At 43.7% G+C, this 24,561-nt stretch overlaps 1 protein-coding gene across 1 annotated transcript in view; it reads right to left on the bottom strand.

Annotated features, from left to right (window-relative positions):
* zswim6 (zinc finger, SWIM-type containing 6) overlaps window positions 1-24,337 on the bottom strand; it is a 42,804-nt gene extending 18,467 nt beyond the window's left edge. Inside the window, exon 1 of the mRNA XM_056432044.1 lies at window positions 23,498-24,337. Coding sequence (XP_056288019.1) covers window positions 23,498-23,942 — 445 coding nt within the window. The 5' untranslated portion in view covers window positions 23,943-24,337. The remainder of the gene's footprint in view (window positions 1-23,497) is intronic.
* Window positions 24,338-24,561: the final 224 nt, after the last annotated feature.

Below are 24,561 nucleotides of genomic sequence, written 5' to 3'. Positions count from 1 at the left end.
CTGTAGAAACACGACAAGGACCGGCTCCATTTTCAGATCATAAACATACTTTACATTCCTTTTATATTTAAATTCTGCCAGGAGATCATACCGTTTCTTTAAATGGCAACTAAATAAAAAGAGGACATTCACACGTGCGACTTTTCTACCTTTGCGTCCGTTTCTAATGGATTCTGGTGAAAGACGTAAAAGAAGCCGAGAGAGTTGAAGAGAAAGACAGACGAGTGAGAGCTCCACCAAATACTCTCATTTCCTTCTTAATTTCCCTTCCACACCACCTCCAGAGCCCCCCCCCCCCCCTCGGGACTTACTGGGTCATTTCAAGGCAGAGAGCTGCCTTTGTACATTGAACGCCTCACGAGATGAAACCTATAGGTCTCCGTGTGAGTTTGGAGGAATGTAAACAAAGATTTCAATGTGGATTTGACCGTAAACTTGCTTCTTGAAACTCAGGTCTCCAAATCTCAGACAGGAAAATAAACAAAGAGGCTTTCTGGATAAAAAAAATAAAAAAAAGAGTAGGATAATTTTTCATTTTGAGACCTAGGAACAACATGAATTTGTAAAAACAGTAGCTGCACATCGGAGCTTCAGTGTTGTGTCAAACCAGATGAGAGCAACAACACTTCTGTGGTGACACAATCTGAGTGTGTATAAGTGTGTATCCGACCTGGTTATGGGGTCAGCAGAGATACCGGATGCGTCAGAAGCAAAACGGTCGGCGTTTATCATGCGTGTACGTACATTTATAGAGTGTGAATGTCCGTTTCAGTTTCCCTGCAGGGAGCGTGTGGTTCTTTACGACACGCGAACATACCAGATAGTTGCTCCGATTAAAAAACGGCTGGCTGAGCTCCAACCGTTCAACACGAGTATTTTAACGTAAACAAATGTTTGTTTGTTGTCGGCCACACGTTCTTCTGTTACATCACGCTGTCGGATGACGCGCGGAATTATTGGATGTTTGAACCAAAGAAAATGGGGAAAAGCTCCCTCAAATATCCCGTCTGTGGGGAGTTTAAATCACACCGTAAGCCGTGTGTATACATACAAGTGTCAGAACCAGATGGACTCATCTCAGATGTAAACTGGATCCACAGTCAGCATCAGAAGTATATAAACCATCCGTTAAGTGAGGTTCAAATCTAATAGGTTAATAGCGAGGATCACAAATGAAAAAAAACAGGTGCACGCACACAATACTAGCCGTGTGTGATTCACCTTGGAACATTAGCTGCGAGATATGGTTTCCACTTCACGTGTAACACACACACACACACACACACACCAGAGCCGACACACACATCGGCCTGCTGAAGAGGAGGCGTCCGTCTGTGTGGCGGAGTGAGACAGAGAAGAGACGCCAACTAGCAACATGGGAAACTTGTACAGAAATAGAAAAAGACAAGTCTGTTCCGACTGCTGCACAAAATCCACATCCTGTGTTTTTTATATACACACACACACACACACACACACACACAGTCATGCCCGGCCCACAGCTGAACACCTGACGTAAGAGAAAGAGAGTGTGACTCGAGGAAGAGGAGGAGGGCTGTGTTGCTGGAAAAATCGGTATGCCCTCAGCTGAGAGAGTGTGTGAGTGTGTGTGTGTGTGTGTGCGCGCACATGCCGGAGTGTATGCTTGGCGGCTAGCCAAAGCCCTGAGCTCAGCATTCTGTAATGCACTTCCTCTCTTCATGTCTGCGCTCCACGGCTTGCATAATACAGCTCTGTCCACCAGCGTGGCAACCAAACGTAACCCCTTCACTGCCAGCAACTTACAAAAACAGCGTTTCTGCAGAGTTCAGAGAGTTATATTTAGGACTTTATTGGACCTTTCTTTATTCTTTAAGTAAACACCAAAAGGACAAAAGAACGATGGAAAACCAGCAGGAATTAAATTGTACATCACTATATCACATTTCTTCAGTAATCCACAGCAATATAATAATACTTCCTAAATATATATGTCTTGGGAAAACGACGAAAGTTAGATGAGAAGAACAAATCATTTAAACGTGAAGCCAGTTACCTGAGCATAAAGACTGAAAACGGGGGGGAACGGCTAGCCCGGCAGGAAGTTGCTGCATCTGGACAATAAATAGTCCGGCACAAATACGTTGTTATACTTTGAGTTTTAGAGCTGCTGGTAGAGAGATTTGTTTTACCTTTGGATAACACTAGGCTAGCAGTTCCCCCCCGTTTGCAGTCTTTATGCTAAGCTAAGCTAAGCGGCTCTTGGTTGCAGCTATAAAACTTCACTGTCCTCCGGTACACCTTTCAATATTTAAGTCGGTGTTGATTTGTATTTTTTTTAAAACACTTACATCCGTGACAAGCAACAGAAAATGCAGATACAGAATAAACTAGAATGGGCACTCGGTAGAGCGCATACCTTCGCATATCACAAGATTGGGCTTTGAATTCTGAACATTTTGGCATTAGTTGCATGCCAATTGGATGAACAAAATTGCTATGGTAAAAAGAAGATTTTGACCTTTTCATGACCTTGACCTTGACCTTTGACCCAATTGATCCCAAAATCTAATCAAATGGTCCCCAGATAATAACCAATCATCCCACCACATTTCATGCGATTCGGTTTAATACTTTTTGTGTTATGCGAGTAACACACATACAAATAAATAAATAAATACACGGCGATCAAACATAACCTTCCGCATTTTCAATGCAAAGGTAAATATAAGTTACATTTTGTAATGTTTTTAATTCCTTGCATGAACTTTTCAGAAGAAATTCCATTCATTGTGTTCATCAGACGCTTCAAGACCCGCAGATAACTTTGAATACACTCCCTTCACTTCACTCCCAATTAAGCCCCTTAGGTAATCAATTTAAGCCGTCTCTATGGGACTAAGTGAGGAGGGGACGTCTCAGTAGGGGGGGGGGGGGGGTTGCCTGTGAAAGAGCAATGTCTCAGCTCCCGACAAAGTTCAGCCTGAGGGGACCTTCAAGGCTGTGAGCAACATCGGCCACTGAAACTGTGGCTGCAGGGGGTCATTTCTCAGCTATGTGGCCAAAGCCTTCATTTAACTCTCAGCACACAAAAGCCCCCCCGACCCCCCCTCTTCACGCACCAGTCAGCCATTCAGTCAGCTCAGCCTCCAAAGCTGGCCAGTCAGGCGGAAGTGAGAGGCTCTCAGCCAAGGTGTGTGTGTGTGTGTGTGTGTGTGTGTGTGTACTTCTGGCGACAATGGGGGAACCTAATCTATCACCCGTTGAGATGCGGAGGCACCTATTTTGGGGGCGGGGGGGGGGGGGTATAGGAAGGAGAAGTAAACATCCAATCAATAGCCACGGCGTGCTGATTACCATCTGCTGATCTGAAACCAGTTATTAGCCTCCGGTTACACTTATAAGAGTTAATGGTTGGGACGCTGGTAACCGACTCCTGTGACGCCAGAGAGAGAGAGACGAGGACGGATTGGATCAATGCATCAACATTGGGAACTAATATTTAAAAATACCAACTTGTGTGTGTGTGTGTGTGGTAAGGAGCTTGAAGATGCACCTCCATGTGAGCTCAAAATGAGGTCAATGAGGGTTTGCGTTAACTGGGTCAATCTGTGACCCTCTTAAGCGACCGCCAGCAGCTCCTTTAAGCGTGAACGTATTAATCAACGCCCTCCCGACATCTTTGTCCGCATGACCATAAACACACCTGGCATTTAAAAAAGAATTTTTTTTTATTCAAACTAGTTGGAGCCAGTTAACTGCCCCCTTCCTTCCAGTCCAGCCTCTCCGCGTTTAGAAAAACAAAACGAGCAGAAATAACAAAGTGCACTGAAATACAACACGGAGGAAGGAGTCGTCCTCGACCGAGCGGACTGAAATTCCTCAGCTCCGTCAGAAGAGAGGCCCCGCCTTCACAACAGGACAGGGAAACGACTCCCCGAGAAGCTGCTGTTTTTACCGAGTCCATTTCCCCCCCCGACGAGTCCGGCCTGCAGCGGAAACTCTGAGAAGAAAAGAAGAGCCGCCGGACTCAAAGAATGACTCAATAACCTGCTGAGAGGAGGATGTTCCTCCTCTCCGTGGCGTTCATCAGCATGAAACGATTATTAAAACAAACTAGCAGAGCACACAGACTCGTCTGGTGTGTCAAATGTCCCAAAACTAAAAAAGGTGTCTTTATAGGTGTCGTTTTGTCCGAAAGAAAAAACCAAAATATATAAAAAATGCACAAAATATTCACAAATATTATTAGAAGATATCAATCGCCGTCGATCGATGAAGCAGTTAATCGCCTAATAGTTGCAGCTCTGTCCAGAAGTTAAGCGTTGGCAGCATCAAGAGTATATTTAGCATTTAGATGATATTGTAATAAAATAATAATGTATTTAACTGGTTTAGTATGGACTCTTTCATGTTGCTCGGAGTTGACTGTTTTGAAGTAAGAAGTTGAAAACACCTTCAAACTGTTGAATAAAATATATTTACTCTCAGTTATCACTTAATTAGGTTCATTAATTTACAATACAATAGTCCCACAATTAATCCTCCATCCATCAGAATACCTCCTTCATCCCTGTGTACGTTACAGTTGCTTTATGAAGGAATACAAAATAGAACAAACTGTAATGTACATTATGAATTAATTAATTAACACATTTGTAATAGTTTGTTTTTCCAAAGCTATAAAAGCTGAATTAAATGAAGTATTGCACAGTTGAATTAATGATATATTGCAGTTTAACGAAGGAGTGAAATATTAAAACCCCAAATCCCGATGTAATCAATGACATTGTGATAAAGCTGTAGTCTTCAATTTGGGGACTTCACGTTCAACATCAAGTTCAGAAGCATGCCGACCCCTCATTTCCTCACACTTTGTGTATAACGTGTACGTTGTGTGGTCATTTAACACATTAATGAATGTGGTAAATGACTATTCTAGGTGGAAACGTCTGGTTTCTAATGAAATATCTCCAGAGGTGTATAGAGGTCCATTTCCATCAACTATCACTCCAGTGTTCTAATGGTACATTGTGTTTGCTAATCGCCTTAGAAGACTAATGTCTGATTAGAAAACCCTTGTGCAATTATGTTAGCACAGCTGAAAACAGTTATGCTGGTGATATAAGCTATACAACTGGCCTTCCTTTGAGCTTGAAGTTTGAACAACAAAATTAATTCTTCAAATATTAATCATTATTTCTAACCTTGTCAATGTCTTGACTATATTTTCTATTCAATTTTCAATTCATTTGATAAATAAAAGTGAGTTTTCATGGAAGACACAAAATTGTCTGGATGACCTCAAACTTTTGAACGGTAGTGTATACTGTATGCTTTTTAAAATTCTTATTGTTAGTTAAAATAGGACATTTTCTCACTTTTTCATGTCTACGCCCGAGATTTCACAAATGGAAATCCACTGGTCAACATGTGAACCCTGTCATCACGTTTATTGAATTACCAACGGCATATAGAATAGTTAAAAACCAAAGGATCGCGTGCTAATCACGCATACATGCATTAGTAATATTATTAATACACTGTTTTATAATAGTAAGACCCTCCCATGGCTCATCTTTTAGCATTATGAGTCATTGAACCTTTGCTCATACGTGTTTGTAGGTAGTATTTTAAATGCGGGGCCTGTGGAGAATGTCCCCCGTGTGGCATTAGTATATTTACTGAACTGGTCTGTGCCTAAGTTGATCACACAGACACCGCCTAAATTGACTCACAGAATGTTATTTTATCATCTATTGCAGCCGTTGCCCCAAAACCTAGTTTATTTGTAGAGAAAGAAAAAAAAAGAAACAGTTTGGATTGAACTTTTTTAATGGTTTTTAACACACAGGTCAGTGTGCCTGTCCACAAGGTGTCCACAAGGTGTCCACAACGTGTCCTCACATGTATGTTCTGTGTCTGTTTGCCGATTGAAGCCGAGGTTGAATTACATAAGGAGAACTTCCCCAGGAGCCACGAGCTCCCTGTGTCAACACGGTTGTGCTGGTTCTCTGTGAGGAGAGTCCACTGACATGAAAACGGGTTGAATGAGCTGGCGAGGCTCCTTTTTTGTGTTAAAACCTTTATTCCTTAACAATGTAGAGTGTGTATTTTTGATTAATGTTATCTTTATTGAAAAAACAGTGCTTTTCTTTGAAAAATAAAGACATTTCTAAGTGACCCCAAACTTTTGAACGATAGTGTATATATACCGTGTAAATGAATATAACAAATTTCCATGACTTTCCAAAAACTTTTGGGATTTTTTCTTCTTTTTCCAAGGACTTTTCCAGGCCTGGAAAAAAACATTTTAAAATGTCATGACTGTTCCAGTTTTCCCATGACCCTACGAGCCCCGTGATGAGCCGTTAGAACACGATGCATCGTTACGCCTCATAGGTCTGCAAAGTGCTATAAACCTGAGATGTTGTGGAGTAGAAGTATAAAGTGGAGGAGCGTGGACGCACAAACATTCAATCTGACGGCATTTATTTACGTCTTCGCTCGGATGAATAACGTCCGCCGGAGGTTTAACAACAAGCTTCTAAAAAAAGGGCCAGAAGGGGATTTCTTCCTCCCACTTTTAATAGCATTTGTTTGAGTGCCGTCTGTTCCCGATGTGCTGGGTGGAAGTAGTTTGTTGAGCCTCGGAGGACCATCAGCAGCCCGGCCAGAGCCTTTCCTCTCCAAATGCATTTGTTCCCACTCCAGAGATGCAGCCCATCTCCACAGAGACCCTCACTCCTGCTGCTAATGAGCACAGGAATCCCACCAAGACATCAATGAAATCAAATAAAAAGCTTTTAGTCTTTGCTTACATGTTGATCCGATTGTCGTTTATTAAATCGTAATGCGAATATCCTCCGAATCGTATTCGTGGGAGGAAGAGTTTGACGATCTCATGTTGGTACTTTCCATATGAAAGCAATGGTCAGTTAGCTTAGCTTAGCATAACGATAGGGGAAACAGCTAGCGCTCTAATTATGTAAGTTATATCTTGAATGTATAAACAGAAACCAAAAAGTGAAAATGAAACCAGCTGGAGAGCTTTCAACGCGAACGGAGGGTCAGTTACATGATGATGCCTTCAGGCTCCGTAAACAGGAGTACTGGCTGAAGGTAAATTTTAACGGCATCATGATGCGTTTTACATGTAATACGTAGTTTTAGTGATAAAAATGGGGCGACTATGGGTGAGTGGATAGCAGGTCCGTCTTTCAATCAGGGGGTTGGAGGTTCAATCCCCGCCCTAGTCGATGTGTCCTTGAGCAAGACACTAAACCCTGAGTTGCTCCCTGTAGCTGCGTCTACAGTGAATGAATGTAACAGTATTGTAAGTCGCTTTGGATAAAAGCGTCAGCCAAATGACATGTAATGTAATAAATCCAGTTTGAAGGCGATGTTTATACATGAAAATAAAATAGATTTTAGAGATGAATTATGAGCCGTTTAACTTCTTAACACGCTCCAAGCTGATAATTATATTTCAATATAACCGTTAATGACAACGTATTTGTTTTTATTAAAAACTAAAACTAAATTTTAACAGTGTTTTCGATGACTTTAACAAAGGACACCATTTACAATTGTTGCTGGTTTACAGACTTCAGAGCTGTTGAAATGTTTTTAAAAGTTTAAATAGTCTTTAACCTTGTAGACCGGCTGCTATAACAACATTTTTCTTTTTTGCAGATCATTAATGATCAATATTGGCAGATATTAGTATCGGCGGCATGAAAGCGTGATCGGGGATCTCTAAAAGTTATATATATGTTCCCTTTTCATCATCTGAGTTGATCCAAAGTGTGACTTCAACTGCTGATACAATTCAATACGTGATATTTATGATCCGTTGCACTTCTGAAAAATGAAACGTGTTGTCTGAGAATACGTGCTGGACACTTTTTGGTCGGGATGCAGTGACCTGCAGGTGACCTGCAGGTCAACGCCGTCCAGCCAGGTGTTTCCCACACAGACACGATAGTGGCGTCAGTCGTCTCATCCGTCTCTCGGCAAGAGAGCAAATATTTACCACGATGGTGAACCGTTCCTTTAAAAACAAGCTGCAGGATGTGGATTCATTAAAGAATATATTTTGTGCTATGGCTCCTTTGATACCTCTGGGGAAAAGAGAAAGAAGTTGAAAGTATTCTCAATCCTCCGATCAGCTCAAAGATACTGACAGAAGTAACCAGGAAGAAGAGGAGAGGCTCGACGTGGGAACAGCAGGCAGCGCATCAGAAGGCCGATGAGAGAACACTCGGTGAACTCTGGGAACTAAAGCGCCGGCAAACGCACGGCGGCCTCGTTGGGAAGTCGACTCGGAGTCCGGTGGTGCAGCTCCAGCCCGTTTCTGCATTTACAACACAGCTTCCCTCCTCTGGGCCAGAAATCACCACCTCCTAAGATTATACCCCGACAGTAAAACCCATTACACACTCTGTTGCACCGACGGGCCCCGAGTCGATACGTTCACATGTATTAGGCGGAGGAAGAGGTATACAGATAGAGTTTTGTTTACAAAATAATAACGACAAAGAGGAAAAACCCTGCAGGACACGAGTTCAGTCCAGGATGCTGTTCTGCATCTGTAGACGACAGTACAAGCCATGAGCTTCTCTTGTGTGACCTTTGACCTCTGAGCTGCCAGCTTCCTAGAAGTCACAAATATCCGGATATATAAATATATATATTTTATTTTGTATTTTATATTTTACTTTGTATACTTTGCACAGTCATTGTATTATATTTGTTTGTGTGTGTGTCTATATACTGTATATATATATGTTTCATTTTATATACATATATATACTTCATTTTGTATTTTATATTTTACTTGTATACATCTATATCTTTCATCCCTGTTTTTTATATTTTATATTCGTGTGTTTAGTTTATTGGTGCTGCTACTGTGACGACAAATTTCCCCTTGGGGATTAATAAAGTATATATCTATCTATCTATAACCGGCAAATAATAAGAAATACAAATCATATCCGAGTATAAATCTAAAATGTGAGAAACACTTTGAACAGAGGTGAGAAAACACAGATGTGATGGGCGATCAGTAAAAGTGAGAGCAGAGAGCTCATAAAGTGAGAAGCTACAAAAGGTTTGCTTCCGTAATCTCGTTGAAAAGTAAACGATGAGTCAGGATGTCGTTATCGGGCTAGAATAACCCGGTTAACTCCTTCAACTAATTCATTTCTGAGAGGACTTATTTGGTCATGTTAGACTGAGTTACTGTGAACAACAAGTCACCTCTTCAAGATTATTTTCATGAGTGATTATTTGTCGAGTTGTTGAGTCCAAAACCCCGAAAACATTCAACTTAAGAAGAAATGAGAGTAAAATGCATTTTTTGGGGGGGGCATCTTTACTAAATGTAAGTTAATATCTGCCAATCAATCATCTTTTGGTCAAGTAAGTGACTAATCAGTTGAAGTAGAATCACAACAAGGTGGAGAAAAGGTAGAACGTTAGACTCGGAGAGGAGACGGAGAGGTTGTCAAAAGGTGTTGCACGACTTCAGAACGCGGAACCTTAAAATATGAATAGGTGAATGAATTGTTGCATCATCGCGTAATGCATCCACGCGTCAGCAGCTTCACAGTGCAATCAGCATCGAGTTCAATCAGTTTCATAAATCACTCAAACCTGAACCATGTGACGATCAATAGACACGCTCATTAAATATTCCATCCGGCCTTCTTTTCGAGGCTTTTTCAGACAAACTGAAAACGCGTTAAAATAAAAACAAAAGGCCAGAATATTTCAGCCCCCTTGTCGAATCATCTCTCGGAAAACATTCAATTTCTTGAATTAAAGACGAGACTCGCTTCACCCGAATCACCCGACTCTATTACTGTAAACAGACCGTCAGAGGGAGGACACATTTTGACATTTGGCTTAAATGATTAAGTCGCTTATGAAAACAAACAAAAACTGTTGTTGAACAACTAATTGATTCATCAGCTTTCACCGAGATCCACCTCATTGTGGCTAATCCAACACCTCGGCTTACTTTCACCCTCCTGTTGCCTTAGGGTCAATTTGACCCCATTCAATGTTTAACCCTCCTGTTACCTTCACATTTACTCACATATTTTACCCTCGGGGTCAATTTGACCCCAGCAATTGAAACCTCCAGAAAATTATTAGAATTAATATTGTTTCCCAAGTTTAAGTGTGAGGTACTTTATGTTTGTTTGTTGACTACCTAAATAGCCCTTTAAATATATAAAAAAGTTGATATTTCTTATATGTTTGACACAGTGAAAAACAGCCTGGGCTCAAATTGACCGCAAAGAACACCGACATTAAACATTGAATGGGGTCAAATTGACCCTAAAGGTAACAGGAGGGTTAAAAAGGGCTTAAAGAGAACTGAAAACAATCCAGGCTTTTGTCAAATCGAGTGTGTGTGTTTCCTGCATGTGTGTATGTGTGTGTGTGTATGTGTGTGTGTGTGTGTGTGCTGAACAATGAGCCCAGCAGCATTATCGGGGCTCGTTTTTGTCTGCAGCCGACAGAGAGAAACCGTTTAACTGTCAGCGTCACGTCACAACGTCTGCAGGAGGAGAGAATACTTTCCTTCATGGCGTCACGGAGGAGGAAGAGGAAGAGGAAGAGGAGGAGGAGGGGCCTCCGGTTGTCAAAACAGGATGCAGGCCACGCCACATCATGGCAGTGCATCAAACCAGAGCTGCACCCTCCTCGACCTCCTTTCTCTCTCTTTGGGTTCAACTGACGCTGCAGCTCGCTCAACGTTTCTGGGGACCAGAGGAGCGACCGGCCCGCGAGATAAAGACTGCAAACGCCGCCGCTAATCAATCGGCCGGCCTTTCTTTCTTTGTGTGTTCTCGGTTATTTTCGGGGGTTTCCGTTGCCTCGCTTTTTTATCTCGTCTCCACCCGTCTGCAGCCACCCAGCCAGCGCTTTCCCTCGCTGCGCCTCGTTTACCAGCTGGAGGCGGCCTCCTGTTCAGCTGCCGCCGTGCGATTCGTCGGTTTCTATCCATCCTCCAGACAGATATAAATCTTCCTCTCTCTCTCTCTGCTGGGGAATACACTGATGAGAGTAACTAGGTAGATTAAGTTTAACGTTGGGGGTAATTAGCTTGAGTACATCTTAATTTAATTTATACTTGTATACCACTGCATCCCAGGAAAAAATATTATGCTTTTTACTCCATTACAGTTAATTAAGAGGAGAGCTCCAAATGAAAATCATGCTCGACCTAAACATTGCTTTCCTTATGTCAAATAAATGAAAACTTCCTGATGTATTATTAATTTATGAATAACAAATTGTGGACCAGCACCTTAATAAAATAATCTTCAAACTTGGACTCGGTCTTACATTATAAACTGTTGCATGCGTTTAGTTTCCAAGTGGTTGCTCAGTCAAAATAATACATTTAATTCATTTTTAAATGAAACAAATGTGTGTATCAGAACTTCTCTCTCCCATTGATAATCTTACAAGCCCTCATATTTATCTGGAGACCCGTTGAAACAACGTTATACGGAATAATATATGAATCACAGCCTATTTTACTGCACAATCAGAACTTTTACTGCTGACGCGTTAAGTACATTTGGCTCATTATACTTCTGTGCTTTAAGTCGGCCTTTGAATGCAGGACTTCGTCCTCAGCGTTTTCCCTCCTCCCCTCATGTCGACCCGGCATGCAGCTGCACACATTCATCTGATCGTCCTCCTTTAACCACCAGCGCCCCGCCCTGCTGCTAACTGCATTAAAGCCCAGTCGATACGCTTTCTCGAGTGCATCCCGTTTCCATCCCGCGTAACGACATTACTCATCTTTAAACAGATGAAAACAATGACTCAACTTGTAGGCGCATGCCGGGCATACCCCGGAAACACGCCGGCTGCGTTCGCAGGGCTTGTGGCAGCTTGTGGCACATCTGAGGTGTGTGTGTGTGTGTGTGAGACTTTAGTTGAGCGACTGGTTTCTTTTTTTTAAATTATTTAAAGCGATAGTCGAGCTGATATAATCACACGTTGTCATTACGGAGAGCAGCAACTGACGATTATCTTCATTATCGAACCATCTGCTGATTATTTCCTCCAGTAAAGTGGCACTCGACGTAACCCGTGTGAATGAAACCCTTGTTTGTCTCAGAAGAACTCTCCTCTGTCTCTCGTGGCCCTGGCAGGAGGAGCGGCTGAAAAAAAATAAACAACCCCTGAAGATGTCATCTGAAGTCAGGCTAGAGAATTCAAATATTTGCAAGAAACCCTGTGTTATCAAGCAGAGAGTTTGAGAGGACTTTAGAAAAGGGCAGCGACGTCTAACACAACTGCAAAGTGGGAATAATTATGTCGGATTCCCCAGGAACCATTCATATTTATTTCCCCATCGATGCAAGACGCTGATCTCAATAATAAGTCAATATTGCGTCAGAATAATTCAGAACTACAAGCCTGTGCTCATAAAGATAACCGGAGACATTAACGGAGACTCCCAAGGTGCATTTCTGAAAAGAAACATCTAATCACAGAGCTTAAAACGCTGTGAACAGCAGGAAGAAGCTACGGTTTGTTTTTGTTTGGCAATTTGCAGCTTAAATTAATTCACTTTGGGAGTCCTGCAGTCTGTAAAATATCACAAAATAGTGTAAATCTTTTATCTTCACATCACCAACTGTCCAAAACCACCGAAATAAATTCAGTTTGTTATTACATGCGACAAAGAAAAGCGGCTTACAATGACACGCTGGAACAAGATAATAGTGATTGGCTGCATTTACATGATAATATCTGCTAATTATGCCGATAATATTGACATTCTGACTTGAAAAGTGACTTTAACGCGTGACATCTTTTCTCTTTAAGCCGCTATGACTATCAACTGATGAAGCCGTAAAGGGAACGGTTTGCCCGCAAGAGTTTAGGCCGCGGCAACAAGATCAAATAGTTTCGGGGATGCACCCTAAAACCTGGTTTTACTCGTCCCGGTTTCCACAGGCTGTATCTGTTGAAGCTTCCGGGCGTCCACCCTGAAAAAGCAGCGGCGCGTCTATGAGTCAGGCAGCTATGCTGCAGGTCGGGGAGAGGCCTTCAGCTGCAGCTGGACCCGGAGAACGAGATCATTTGCTTGTTATTACAGGAGACGGACGGCGGGGCAAAGAAGAAAAAAAAAGGGTGGAGCATGCAAAGAGGCAGAATAATAAACTGAAAGCAGACGGGAGGATGAAGAGCCGAGGCAGGAAGGCAGGAAGTGGATGGTCATAGGTCCCGTGACAACAGCGCCGGTTCGCACTCAACGGGTTTACATTATGCGACACGCGGTTCGGGCGCTTGGTAAATTTGGCTAAGCAAACGCGATGGTGGTTTCACTCCCTGGGCTCGACGAGCACGGGCGTATAGAAGCTGAGGCGGCGCTATCTGGCAGAGCGGGTTCACGGGGAGGCAGGTTTACATGTCAATCCTACAGCTTTTGTTCCAGGCCATGAATATAAAGCTCCATACAATCATTTTGAATCTCAAAAAGGAAGGAGTTGAGAAACTTGACGGACGTGAAAATGAACAAAACAAGTTCATTATATATACTCAAAGGGTCAATATTACACGTAAGACTCGTGTCCGCTGCACCCTGGTTTAGCAACCATGACGTATTTCTTGTAGTCGAACAGGAAACTCTGATTATTCCATTGGATTTTGGGATTATTGCAGGAAATAACCTTGTAGAAACATAAAATGGTTATGATACTTAAACGTTTTGTTCATCAAGATAATCTTCAGGACCGAAGACCATTTTTATGATTAGCATCTTAACATCTAAGCAAAAACGAGCCAAGGGAACCTGGAAGTGTATAAATGCCGACTCATTTCCAGGTTTTTATGATTATACTTGAGTTATTACAATTTTGACCAATAGAAAGTACAATACAGAAAAGAAAGGAAATGATATTCAACGCCAGTTTGACTTCAACCGCTCCGATGTTTCTCCGTCTGAGAGGACGGGGGGGGGGGGGGGGAGGCCCATCGGTCTTCATTAATCACGCTCCGGCTGTAACAGCCTCTGATGGATGACACCTTTAAGTTCCCATTAAAAAGGTAAGCAGTGCTCATAAGCAGCTTCTGGTTCACACTCGGTTCGCCTGCTCTACAGAGACAAGAGCCTCCCATCACACACACACACACACACTCATTAATGTCCTCCCTCTGCGACTTCAGCCACCGTTTCCATGAGAATAAAAAAAAAGAAGAAGGAGAAACAAGATCAAGAACACGCAGTTTGTCGCCAGTGTTTTGAAATGCTCGGAGCACTTCACCCGTCGGGAACCACAGCGCTCCGTTCGCAGAGCTGCGGGGGTCCGGAGGGCGCTCCTCTTCAGAGAGCGACCCCACGAGGCGTTCCCACGAGGCGAGGACAGCGGCAGGCTTCGACTTGCCGAGAGAGAGTCGGGGGTCGAATGAAACTCCCCAGATGGCCACAAAAGAAAAAGAGAGACCACTCCGCTGCTTTTCTCGCGGGAGGAATAAAAGGGGATCTAGAGCTGAAACCGCCAAATCAATTAGTTCATCCACAGACCTCAATTGGCATCATTTAAGTATTTTCTCAAGAAAACAATCCCACCAGTGCTTTCTTCGTCTGATGTGAAAGTGAACCTGATGAGGGCTAAAACTACTGGGAATGTACATCATCAATTCATTGTTTTGTCGCTCAGTCAAGACAATGGATCCATTTTCCTTGTTTTATGCGACCAACCAGAAACCTAAATATAATCAGTTTATGGTCACGTAGGACAAAGAATATGATCAAATATTCACATTTGATACTTGAATTTTTGGCATTGTGTTTGATATATCATTGATATTATTTATTTATATTTAATCATTTTCTCTATACGTGACCGTAAACCGATTATATTTAGTTTATTGACATTAGAGACAAGAATGTTTGGCATTAGTTTGAAAAACGACTACAACTATTAATCCGTTCAAAGTAATTAAATTAATTTTCTGTTCAATTAATAAACCGATCGCTGCAGCTCTAAACCTGAACATTTTAGGACTTTAGAGCATAGAATGTGAAAGTATTAATTAGATACAGCAGCAATATGTAGAGTCCAATAAGAAGTAAGATGTAAAAAAAGGGGGATCTATAGAGTGCAGACGAAGGTAAACTAGATCCTCCCTCTCTCATCCTCCTCACCCTCCTCCCTGCTCATCCTCCTCTCCCTCGAGTTGAAGGTTAATGATGAAGGGACACGGCAGAGGAATACAGATCGGAGAGACGTGGATGGATGTGGAGAGAGAGCTAAACCAGTCTGGAGCAGCTGTGTTGAGAGATTATGAGCACATGTTCAAATACTGACCCACCTGAAAGGATCACGTTGGTAATATTCTGTATTATTCATCTTGTCAATAAATCCCATGGAAATCTCCTCATCGTGAGCCCGAGATCTCTTCTTCCTCTGGGCTCCATTAAAACACCTCAATGTGCCTCAGTGTTGTTCCTTCACCGCCATCAACACACTTTACTTTGTTCTCAATCCCACGTACGAATCCACACTCGAGCACCGAGTGTGGATTCATCCACCGCTGAAAATAGTCCCGAATAAATGCACTATTTCCGCTTGTTTGTTTGATTTTTTTTAAACTATAGCGAGCAGCTGTTGTAAGAAATTATATATCCTGAAAAATAGATAACCTTTGGATTTGTGGGCCGGTTGTTGTTGTTACCTTCGCATTGAAAATGCGGAAGGTTATGTTTTGATCGCCGTGTATTTATTTATTTATTTGTATGCGTGTTATTCGCGTAACAAAAAAAGTTTTAAAACGAATCGCATGAAATTTGGTGGGATGATTGGTTATTATCGGGGGACCATTTGATTAGATTTTGGGATCGATCGGGTCAAAGGTCAAGGTCATGAAAAGGTCAAAATCTTCTTTTTACCATAGCGCGGTCAATTTCTATCCAATTGGCATGCAACTAATGCCAAAATGTTCATAATTCAATGTCCAATCTTGTGATATGCGAAGGTATGCGCTCTACCGAGTGCCCGTTCTAGTTGTTGTTGTTGTTGTTTTTTGGATTACGTCATAATTTGTTGACAAATAGCCATTCCCTTTACAGGTCTGAATCTCCCATAAAAACAAACACGTTTTAAACGGCATAAGCCAATAAATAAGCTTCTTCCATCCGTGTGGAAGCAGGAAGTAAAACCGTAGCTACGCTCCTCGTGGGGCATCGACACCGACTGGAAAACCAGAAAAACTAAAGACTGACCGAGTCGTAGGACTTTAACGCCCACTGCCTCCACACTTAATTTTCCAAAAGTATAGTCATTGTGGTGTAAAAAAACATGTCATAAATGTCAGCCTTGGCCAGCGACCGGTCTGTGAGATGCAGCCCCATGGAGCTCCAATAAAAATTGATCTTGCAAAGCAGAAGCATATTCAGGCGATATGCATACACCATTAATGCTGATCAACAACCTGCACGGCTGAGTGTGGTGTGTGTGTGTGTGTGTGTGTGTGTGTGTGTGTGTGTGTACGCTCTCTAGCTCAGCATACTTACAAAGCTTTGCATCATTCAATAGGTGTGCGCGAACTCATCGATTCTTCATAAAATTGGAGATAAGAGCGAGCCGGCACTAATCAGTGTGTACACATAAAGGCCCACGGCTTAATGCATGCATCAGTGTGTGTGTGTGTGTGTGTGTGTGATAACACAAGTTGTGCTTTGATATGCTTGGCTCGAGTTTTAATTCAATATGCTGAGTTCAGCAGTCAAGCGTATGAATATGTTCTGTATCACAATATCAGGGATTTAGCTGAGGAAGTGATAATCAATATTTGTATAATATGAAAAGATGAAAGTGTAGAGACGCTGCAGACAGACCTGGTTAGCGACAGGCTGGTGAACATAATGGAGCATTTAGAAGCTCGAGACTCAAGTTTCAGGCGTTGTTTTCAGTTCCACTTGGAAATAATTTCCCCTCGAAACATCTCGTATAGTTTCATTTAAATAACTGATCGAGGTTAAACGGTCTGATATTATAAGACGAGAGGGAAAAACTAAAATAAACACAAATGTGTGCAGCAGTACTTTGATTTCCTTTCAGAATAACCATCATAATAAATGAATGTCACACAGAATCAGATATCAGTCCCAGTAGACATCTTTTACTTAATACTTTATTGTTTGGTACTCGTTGCTAATGATACCTTTTCCTGTGAGCTGGATTTTAAAAGCAGGACTTGTAAGAGAGCACTTCTAGATTGTGGTGTTTGTACCGAGGGCTCTGAGTGCTTTCTCAACACTCGGCCTCGGATACGGCACCTCGGTGGACGATCGTCGAGCCAGAACGTTCTTTTGAGGGCCGAGCCGGCGCCGGACTCACCAGAGAGAGAGAGAGAGAGACAGAGAGAGAGAGAGACAGAGAGACAGAGAGACAGAGACAGAGAGAGACAGACAGAGAGAGAGAGAGACAGAGAGAGACAGACAGAGAGAGAGAGAGAGACAGAGAGAGACAGACAGAGAGAGAGAGAGACAGAGAGAGAGAGAGACAGAGAGAGACAGAGAGACACAGAGAGAGAGAGAGACAGAAAGACAGAGAGAGAGAGAGACAGAGAGAGACAGAGAGAGAGACAGACAGAGAGAGACAGAGAGAGACAGAGAGAGAGAGAGACAGAGAGAGAGACAGAGAGAGAGAGAGAGAGACAGAGAGAGAGAGAGAGAGAGACAGAGAGAGACAGAGAGAGAGACAGAGAGAGAGAGAGAGAGACAGAGAGAGAGAGACAGAGAGAGAGAGAGAGAGAGAGAGAGACAGAGAGAGAGACAGAGAGACAGAGAGAGAGAGAGAGAGACAGAGAGAGAGAGAGAGACAGAGAGAGAGAGACAGAGAGAGAGAGACAGAGAGAGACAGAGAGAGAGAGAGAGAGAGACAGAGAGAGAGAGACAGAGAGAGAGAGACAGAGAGAGAGAGAGAGAGAGAGACAGAGAGACAGAGACAGAGAGAGAGAGAGAGAGAGAGAGAGAGAGAGATTACTGGCCAGCAGAACCAAACCCAACATCCGAGCGCTGAGAAACTACAGACACTCGGGGCCAAGAATCCACAGTCGCAGTCTCAAGCGGCCATCAGCAATCCGTGCCTGAGGCAGCAGCCCGTGACAGATTTGAGGGCCGAGTCTCAAATTCTGCACGTCGGTGAACTAAATGACAGAAATCTGGACGTGAAACATTTCAGTGAGTCGGCTGCGTTTTAATCGGTGGGGCTGTGCAAAAAGAAAATCACTCACACGAATGCATACGCTTAGTTCCTGAACTACAATTCCCATAATTTTTTTTTTTTTTTTGTGGCTTTGTTTCCATGGAGACGCCGAGTTGGTACAACAAATTCATCCGAAACTGTTTCACTCTCAATGAAGTGAAAGGATGCCGTTTTACATTCATTTGTTGACATTATGTTCTCAGCACTTCCTGTTTGCAGTGAGCTCAACAGACATCACTGGATTATTTTAGTACTTAAGAGAACTTCTAAAAACACGATGATCCTTTGACTAAATTCTGCAGAGCGCTTTGTTTGAGATGAATACATAATAGTAGATAAGCCAAATATCATGTACTGATAACTGAGAAAGCAAATTACCAATGGTTACACTTTGGTTACACTACGCCATGGCCCTGTTGAGACTCCGCCCACTGTTGAGACTCCGCCCACTCCTCCTCTCTACCTCCATCTGCCTGATGGATCGTGGAGGTCTCCATCGTGGAATATGCCGACTACCAACTATTCATACACTCTGTCATATTCATTGAATGTGTTTTAACTCTAATCTGTTCTTCTGGTCACATGACATCTATTGTTCATAAAGTCACATGACATCTATTGTCCTGTCCATCCTGGAGAGGGATCCTCCTCTGTTGCTCTCCTGAAGGTTTCTTCACTTTTTTCCCCCTTAAGGGTTATTTGGGAGTTTTTCCTGATCCGATGTGAGGTCAAAGGTCAGGGATGTCTATGTGTTCAGATTGTAAAGCACTCCGAGACAAATTTGTAATTTGTGAAATTGGGCTTTACAAATAAACTGAATTGAAAACTGAATTGAATTGGTGCAATGAGATATATAAAAATATTACAGGTTGCAGTTTCTCAAATGTGGATCTTTGATGGTTTCCCTCGTCTTTCGTCAGGGCGCCGCATGCGTTTCGGTGAGTTTTACTGAATACCTCAACCTGGCCTTTAAGGGAACTACGATGGACATTTTACTAATAAATCAATAATCAATAATGAGAATAATTGTCGGCCTGAACGCAATTCCTTTATTTTCCTGACTGAGCGCGTCAAAAAAAAAAAAAAAAAAAGACGGAGGGGATCGTATTCTCCCATCAATAACAAACACGGCGCGCCGACGGCATCGACGTTTGAATGACCTTTGACCCGACGCTGCAGCTGGAAGCACATTAACGTGAGATCAGTCAGAGAGAGAAGAGAAGACGGGAAAGGTTTGGACTTGACCTCGTGGTGGAGTGCGAGCAGCTTTGCACGTGAGCTAATAACCGGGTAACGCAGGTAGCAAACACATGAGCGCACATGTTTTCCCACCGTATGGAGACGCCGTCCTGAGCCCGCCGAGCGCCACGATGTTCTTTCATTTACACCCCCCACCCCCCACGCCACACGACTCGGTGGCAGATAACCACCATAAACACCGCAGCCTATACTTTAACGCGTAGCCTATACACGAAGCCTATACTTCAGCCCCAGACACGCACCTCAACGTGCACCGGAGCGCGTGAGGAGAGAGGCCGCGTCATGCTTACGGTGAAACCTCCATTCAGCTCCTCCCACATGCCGCGTTTGACCTTTTTAATATGTCACAATCGGTGGCATTTTTCGCGGGGGGGGATCTGAAAAGTGTTCAGGAATAAGCTGGGCCTCCTTTTTACTGACGAGGAAGTTGTTCACAGGGTTCATGCACATTTCGACCAATGGATTTCCAGGACTTTAAACCAAATTTCTATGACCAAACATTTTGTGAAATCTCGGCGTAGACATGAAAAAGTGAGAACATGTCGTATGTAAACTAACAATGAGAATACCAAAGCATACACAGCATAAATTAATATAGGAATATAACATATTTCCATGACTTTTTCCCATGAATTTAAAAATTCACATGACTTTTCCAGGTTTTCCATGACCGTACAAACCCTGTGTATAATGAATGAAATGCTCTGTTGATGCTCTAGTTTGGTCCGGATTTAAATATTTGTAATAAATCCAGCATTCTGTGTATAAAAGCTGCCGTTTCATGCACACAGGATGCATTTCTGCTTTCTGACCCCCCCCCCCCCCCCCCCCGAGTGCAAACCGAGTTAGACAAAAGGCTTTCGTGTTCTCAGCTGCTGCTCTGCGTGAAACTCGCCTGCAAACGGACGTCATCCCCAGAGCAGCTCGTCTTCCACTGCGAACCACAAGCGGAGACGATGGAGGATATTGAACTGGCCTCAAACAGAAAGCCGTCTGTCTGCTTCGTTTTGGAGAAGATCCAGTGGGTTATATAACTGCTTTGCACGCTCTAAAGTGATTGCATCTACACTTTCAAAACTGCTGGTTTGAATCTAATTGCACGCATCGATCTGTAAAGGTTTTTATACGGTATGCACGAGAACCTTGACTTTGCTTCTTACAATTAGAGACTCAGTGAAATGTTTAAGGCAATTAAATCAATGATGGCGAGCGTAGCGCCAATTAATGGCCAGTTATGATGGAATAACTGTCCTGCCACTGCAGCAAGTTTTTAAACTGCAAAAACCCGCATTTGCATTTTTTCTGCGTCTGAGTCGTTTCATGTTATCAAGGACATGATTAATATTTCATTATTGATTAATTTGACGATTATCTTCTCCTTTCATGGTTTGTATAACAACAGAAAAGTGTGTCCTAGAACTCAAGGTGAGATCCTGGTTTTTATTTTTTCATCAAATCCCCCAATTATTCCATTTGCTCCAAAGTTAATACGACAAAAAGAAGGAAACTCTCACACGAGAAGCTCGAACCATCACATTATTGGCATTTGCGCTTCAGAAAATGGCTGAAAAGATTACATTCTTGTCAAAATATTCGGCTCTGGACACTTTTATTATCGTTTGGTATTAAAATCGCCGTGGCCTGGAGCGTATTTGGAGTAGCAGCACACTTCACGTATTTCCTCAGCAAATTCCTCAGCAAATTCCTCGCAGCTCAATAACATCCCAACCAACGATGATATTGGCAACAAGCGGGGGAATAAAGGAACCCTCGAGTCGAACCTCGAGAAGCTGCAGTGTTTGCTCTTGTAAGAAGAAGAAAAAAATGGCCGCCTTTATCTGTCCACTGATTAGCAGTGAGGGTTTGTTGCGGAGCACTGAGGGGGTCCACGGCAAATGTGTGCCAATTCATTTCCTCAAGGTCTGCTGCGAGAAAAAAAAAAAATTCCTCCGCTGGTACAGCCCACACGTGGGGAGATTACATCTTTTATTTATCACTTCTTGGCTCTATTTTTCCAGCAAATTCCAGGTCGGGGTGCAATCAGCCAAGAAAGAAACCCTCCCTGTGGATGTGTGTGTGTGTGTGTGTGTGTGTGTACACACTTGTGTTATTCCTCTTTGTAAGCATGCCCCCCCCCTCCTCCCTCTCTGGAATAACAACCCAGATTCAGTTTCTTCCCTCCAGAAACGCTTCCCAATATCTGGGAATATATGGCCGTCTTATTTCGGCAGGATCGAGGTCGCTGTGTGTGTGTGTGTGTGTGTGTGTGTGTGTGTGTTCCATGGCCCTTCACAAAGCCCACATGCCTTTAAAAGAAGGGGGCGGGGAGAAAGGGACGTGTCATGCAGCCACTCAAGTGTTCAGATTGCATTACGACTCAAATTAACCATGCGGCGTAATGGGATTACAGCCCTCGCTGTCCCGAGTCTGGTCGACTCACAGGTGACGGACACCGTCACAAAGACGATAATAAACGCCGCCAACTGACAAACTATCCCTTCAACTCCACACGCTGCAGCCAGAAGCACTCACCGTTGTCGATTACGCTGATTTTTTTTCTTTTCTTTAAAAGACACAAAACGTGAACCAATTGGCTGCAAGCCGGTGTGAATCAGGGCCCGTTGGAAAAAAGAACCGTTGTGCTCAATACGCTTCCTCCTTTTCCAAAATCTCCTCTACTTGACAAGGGAGTGAAAAGATGCTTTTGTTTGCCTTTCCTCTCGGAGGCGACAGGAAGCTTGAAAGACACACAAATGAACATGAAAATAGGAACAAAGTGCCAGACTCACAATGGGAATGATGGGCATTCGATACGTGTGCTGGGGGTAGTTAAAATATCAAAAGGGGGGAGGGCGGAGGAAAATGAAAATACCCCCCCCCCCCCAAAAAAATAAAAAAAACGTCACACTCGTTCCATGTTGTTGCCGGTGGAGTATAAAGTTGCACATGCAGCTGTCCGTTCGGCACACAGGTGTCTGTGTGTGTGTGGGGGGGGGGGGGGGGGGGGGATAAAGAGAGCACGTTGACTTCTGTAACGGTTATTCTCCGCATTCCAGCAATAGCACGGCGTAGATGCTCTCGATCTAAATATACACCAACGATAATGTTAGACTGCTTTCCAACGCTGTAATTTATTCTGCTGATCAAACAAATATGCGACACCCACAAAGACGCAACGTGCATAAACAAGCATCTGAACTGTGAACAACTCATCCCAATGCAATGTGTGTCAGTTGACACCCAACCCAGCACTTCCCTTATTAGCCAATACTTTGTGTCATAAAGCTTACAAATTCATTTAAAACAAGGGAGTGTTTTCTGAATGGCAAAATGTGATCATATAGCAGGACATAGTGATATTATAAGCATGTAAAACAGCATTAATGTCAAAAATGTTTCACTAAAGATAAAGTAATTCCATATAGTATGAAGATTAAGGATGTATTATTACATTTTGGGTGATTTCTGGCTTCCAGTCTTATAGCTTCACCCCAAAAAACCTTTAATAATCTTACTTTTGTGTCACAAATTGACACGGCTGAATCCCACATTAGCCTAATTCATTAACACCTCTGAAAAACCTGCCAGCAGACATATAGACATGGTTATTTATCCTCATTCTGGGGAAGTTTCTCAAGCCGGTCTGGTGGTGTTGAGATGTGAAAATGTGGGTGATTCTTTTGTTGAAGCCACAGCTTGATTTTCAACACAATTAGAGGATTTTTCTCCAGGCTTTGTACCCTACATTTTACATTCAAACTGCCCTCGAGCACAACGGGATTTAAATGCCCCAGTCACACATTCCCATTCACGCACACAGCAGATTTAAAGCCCCATTGTGGGCTCTCCTCTGCCGCCTCACCACTTCTCCCTTTTGTTGTCAAAGCCCGGGTCACTTTATCCACCTCCAGCACTCGAGATTCAGCCGTAAATGTGAGTCACGGTGTCGCTTTCTGGTCGGTTTTAGTAGTCAGATAAAAGGTGGATGTCTTCCCGTGACTTACCGACTTGCAGGACGTTGTCCACGCAGCCGCTCTCCAGCAGAGCGATGCCCCGTCGGAAGGGCAGCCGCGTTTCGTCGGCGCTCTCCCCGCCGCCGCTTCCGCTCTCCTCCCCGCCGATGCTGCCGATGTTGAACGACGAGTACATGCAGATCTCCCGCTCGCTCCTCGGGAACGACCAGTACACGATCCGCCTCTGAACGGGCTCCGGGATGCGCTCGAAGCGCTCCTCCACCCGCTGAAACGGCCACTTCTCCGCGACTCTGCGCGCCGCGATGTCCAGGAGGGTCTCCGGGTTCTGCGTCTTGCTGGACTCGCCCGGCGCGGCGCCGGAGACGCCGCCGCCGCACGGAGCCCCCGCGGCCCGCTGGCCTTGCCGACACGCAGCACCATATCCCGGGCGACAGCAGAGCCGCTTCGCCGGGAGCTGCTGCACGCGCTCCGCCATGATAGCTCCGCTTTTACGCACCGTCTGAACGGGACGGGGAAGGGGAGAGGTTACCCACGGCTTGCTTGTCGGCCGCGTATGGACAAATCATCCTTTTATGGCGACATGGGGGCAGGGCTTCTGCGAGCTTGTCAAACCCCTTTGTTGACAAACGAAGAGAAGGCGGGGTCTGCCCGGTTAGCTCGATGCACACACACGCACACACAAAAAAAGAAAAAAGGACCGGATGGTGGAATTCCGTTAATCCTTTGTGAGGTTTGAGAACCGCAAATAAACTCAACACCGACTCTAGTTCCGAGCTGTCGGTCCGAACCGTCGACGTATTCGCGGGTATCACGAACCGAGAGCAGGCGGCGACGGGGAGCTCGGGAAGCCGGACTGAACGCTGCCTGTTGGGGCGGTGATCGGGCCTGTCAACACTGGAGCCTCGTGGTTTTGGGGGAGGGGGCCAGTGAACGCAGCACCGCCCCCCCTTGCGTGTGACGTTTAAAGGTCCACTGGAATGTAGAGCTGTTTAAAGGAACAACTCGATAGCTAAATATATAAATATTCGGTGGGAGAATACTCTTACTGGAGTAGTAATACTGCTTACTAGCAAGTAAAACATGTTTTTAATGAA

This window comes from Pseudoliparis swirei, chromosome 15 (genome assembly GCF_029220125.1).
Source record: "Pseudoliparis swirei isolate HS2019 ecotype Mariana Trench chromosome 15, NWPU_hadal_v1, whole genome shotgun sequence".
NCBI lineage: Eukaryota > Metazoa > Chordata > Actinopteri > Perciformes > Liparidae > Pseudoliparis > Pseudoliparis swirei.
Note: the sequence above shows the minus strand (reverse complement) of the source record. Positions and strands in the feature narration are given on the sequence as shown.